Raw genomic sequence first — 3,408 nt, 5'->3', positions numbered from 1 at the left:
TTTCTTCCCCCACAGCCATGGCTTCGCAGGACGACACCCGAGAGGGGCATGGAGAGGCAGAGCTCCTGGCAGAGGCACTTCAGAAGGAAGGACTGGAGGCTGGATACTGGCTCCCCAAACTCTCCCAGACCCTGGGAGTCCAGTGCACACAAGCCCTGCAACACCTGCAATATGAAGACTACCTTACGTTGGAGTGCCAAGTGCGGCACCCCTGGGAGAAAAGGGCGCTCCAGAAACTCCTGAAAATAAGAGATGACAAAGCAACTTCTGAGGAGCAAGAAAAGCAGCACTTGGAGAGGACAAAGCAGAGACAAGGAGTGGCCAAGCAAGTCCTGAACGAGCTGAGAGAAATGCTCGACAGCCACAGCCACAGCCAGGAGGCTGTAAGGCAGAGAGCAGAGGCTCTATGGGAAGCCATGGAGATTCCCAAGGAGTTCTGGCCAGCACAAAAGAAGCCTTTGGTGGATGTGCTGGAGAGCATCCAGAAGCAGCTGGAGCAGCAGGAGTCGTCAGTGGGCAGGAGGGAGAACATCCCCGACAGGGAGGTGCTGAGGCGGGCGTCGGGGGGACTGGCCCTGCAGGGCATCTACAGAACCAGCAGGGCTGAAGATGTGCTGGCAAAGCGAGAGCAGCTCCTCAGGGTTCCTGAGGGATTCCAGCTCGCCGGTCCAGAGCAAGGATCGCTGTTTGAGAGCAAGGAGTTCTTCTCCAGTGCAGCAGAATCCACTTTCACCAGGTCCATGGAGCAGCTGGGCTTCAGCATCAGCGTTTCTGCCAAAGCCGGGTTCTGGGGAGTTAAATTGGAAGCTGGTGCACATCACAGCAGCTCCTCACAGGCAGAGGGCACCCACCAGTCCCACTCTGAGCAGAGCTACTTTTGCACCACCAAGTACCAGTACATCCCTCTGGCCTCCTGCTACTTCCAAAGGCATCAGCTTCTCCTCTCGGATGGGGCCCTGCGGGAGCTGCAAGGCATGGAGCAGCTTTTGAGCCTCACTCGGGAAGAAGACCAGCCCAACCTGCTGGAGAGCTTCTTCAGCAGGTTTGGGTCCCACGTCAGCCAGGGTCCCCTCCATTTTGGGGGGATATTCTGGTGGAAGGCGTTTACAGGAGGATTCAGAGCCGAGCAGAGGGAGGAGATAAAGCGACAAACATCTGAAGCCCTGAACACCTTTGTTGGGGCCAGTTTCAGTGGCTTCGGGGCCAGTGCAGGAGGGGCCACAAATGTTTCCTGGTCCAGCTCACAGGCTTCTGTCCAGGGCAGAGTTGGAGAGAGCTCCCACACAGAGATTCAGCTTCACGTGTTCACCACAGGGGGTCCATCAGAGACTTATTCTCTCCCTCAGTGGAAAACGGGGCTCGTGTCCAATAACTCAACGTGGTGCGTTATTGACCGCGGCTTCCAGCTGATCCCGGTGTGGGAGGTCATCCTGTGCAATCACAGCAGGGATTTTCAGTCCGTCCATGGAATGAGCCACGCCCTCAGGGCTGCATACAAAGCGCTGACCAATCAGAGCGTCGGCACCGCTTTAGGAGAGGAACTGGCCAGTGCAGTGGAAGAGGCCAGAGAGTTCATGGAGATTGTGAAGACCTGGCAGGGGGCAGTGGATGAAAAGAAACTGCTCATGCTGATGACACTGAAACAGGATCTGAGTGCAAAAACCAAGGACCCCAGAGTCTGGATCAAGGTGTGCCTGTCGGACAAAGCCCTGCAGGACTTCCTGGTGAACACCGTCAGGAGTTGCCAGGAGTCACCTCCAGAAAACTCCACCTCTATCAAGGCAATCTTGAGGAGCCTCCTGGATCCTCATATCTATTCTGTCAAGGACTTCCCTGAGTCTTCCTTCATTATGCAATGGATCTTCCAGACTGACCACAGGCTTCCCAAAACTCCCAATGTCTCTGAACTTGAAGAGCTCCTGCAGACACTGCAGCAAATGAGGGAGCACATCCATGCTGTCACCTACGCACCGGGAACCTCTGCTTCTGCCGTCCAGGAAGCAAAGAGAGAAGCCACCCTGACCACAGGCCTCGCAATTCATTCCTTACTGCGGTCTCTCCAGGAAAGGGCTCAGAAGGACATGGAACTCTTGGTGCTCTTAATTGCAACCAGCACAGGGTACCAGGTGGAAAGCAGCACTTTTCAGCACCTCCTTGGCCATGCAGAAATTCAGTACCTGGCCCAGGCAATGGCAGCGGCACACGAGCAGTACGTGACTCTGAAGGAGCAAGATGCTGCCAGAGCTGAGGCCTCCCTTCTGCTGACGGCTCTGACCGTGACACCCCAAAGCAAAGAGCTGTCCCCAGAGCAGAAGAGGGAGCGTCTGGTTTTCATGGAAGGTCACATGGAAGGCTTGTGGTCCACAGGGACAAAGAATCTCCTCCAGAAGCACAGGGAGTGCACAGACTGGGAGATGCTGGAACGTGACTTGAATTCCTTCATCGGTGGCAGCTTGGAGGAAACAGGGGATGATGTGAGGATGCAGAACATACTCAAAGACATGGAAGACACTTTCCAAACAACTGAGCCTTCCAGTCACTCCAAATCCCAGTCAGGTGCCAGTGAATCCAAAGCCAATGAAGCCACTGCAAACCAAGAGTTCCTCCAGTTGCTCAAGCGCCTTGGACTAGAAAGTCACTATCCAAGAAAAATGGGCACGGAACATTTCCGCATCATCTGCAAGACATCTCTGCACGACAGCCAGCCCAGCAAGGACCAGGAACTGCCATTTCACTTCCTGCAGAAGCTCTTAACCGTGGATTATCAGGTGAGGTACCTGACTTGTGGGGATGGGAGCAACCCAGGACTTGCCCCCATGCCAGAAACCACAGAGCAAGAGCACGAACCCTCAGACTCCTTTGAAAACTTTCTAAATGATCTGGAGGAAGCAGCCCCTCAACCTCCAACCAGGGATGGCCACGTGCACCCCATGGACCTCCAGATGGTGATTTTCCACTGTTCTGATGACTTCATGAGACAGTCCATTGCAACCAAGCTGGCCTTCTGCCAACTGGCGCTGCCCCTGCTGGTGCCCAAGCCGGGCACTGCCCAGATCGAGTTCCCGCTCTGGGCCCTCAGCCAAATCAAAAGGAGCTGGAAAGAGGCGGAGAAGTCGGGACAGCAGCCCAGGATGAACAGTCACAATAACAAACTCATCCATCAGGCAGAGACGCCCATTGTGTCCTTCATCCGCATTGGCACCTCTGCCTCCTCTTCCAAGTCTCAGCTCCTCAATGCTCTGCTGAGCAAACAAAGACACGACACTTTTTTCCACCGCCATTGCCAAGGCAGCACCAGAGAGCGTTTGCTGATGGCAGGTGTTGTGGAGATCGCCTGGTACTGTCCCCGGGGAAGCCCCGATGACACCTTTGAGTGCTGTGTGGCTTTCTGTAACCTGCATGGAGACG

General features: G+C 55.2%; 1 protein-coding gene across 1 annotated transcript in view; it reads left to right on the top strand.

Moving 5' to 3' along the window:
• Nucleotides 1-3,401, top strand: part of LOC113961938 (interferon-induced very large GTPase 1-like) — a gene marked incomplete at its 3' end in the record, with an annotated part of 3,666 nt that extends 265 nt beyond the window's left edge. Inside the window, exon 2 of the mRNA XM_027672642.1 lies at nucleotides 16-3,401. Coding sequence (XP_027528443.1) covers nucleotides 18-3,401 — 3,384 coding nt within the window. The remainder of the gene's footprint in view (nucleotides 1-15) is intronic.
• Nucleotides 3,402-3,408: the final 7 nt, after the last annotated feature.

The sequence above is a fragment of the Neopelma chrysocephalum genome, unplaced genomic scaffold (genome assembly GCF_003984885.1).
Source record: "Neopelma chrysocephalum unplaced genomic scaffold, ASM398488v2 Primary Assembly neopelma1_97516, whole genome shotgun sequence".
In the NCBI taxonomy this organism is placed as follows: domain Eukaryota; kingdom Metazoa; phylum Chordata; class Aves; order Passeriformes; family Pipridae; genus Neopelma; species Neopelma chrysocephalum.
The sequence above is the reverse complement of the archived record's forward strand: the minus strand, read 5'-3'. Positions and strand labels throughout refer to the sequence as shown.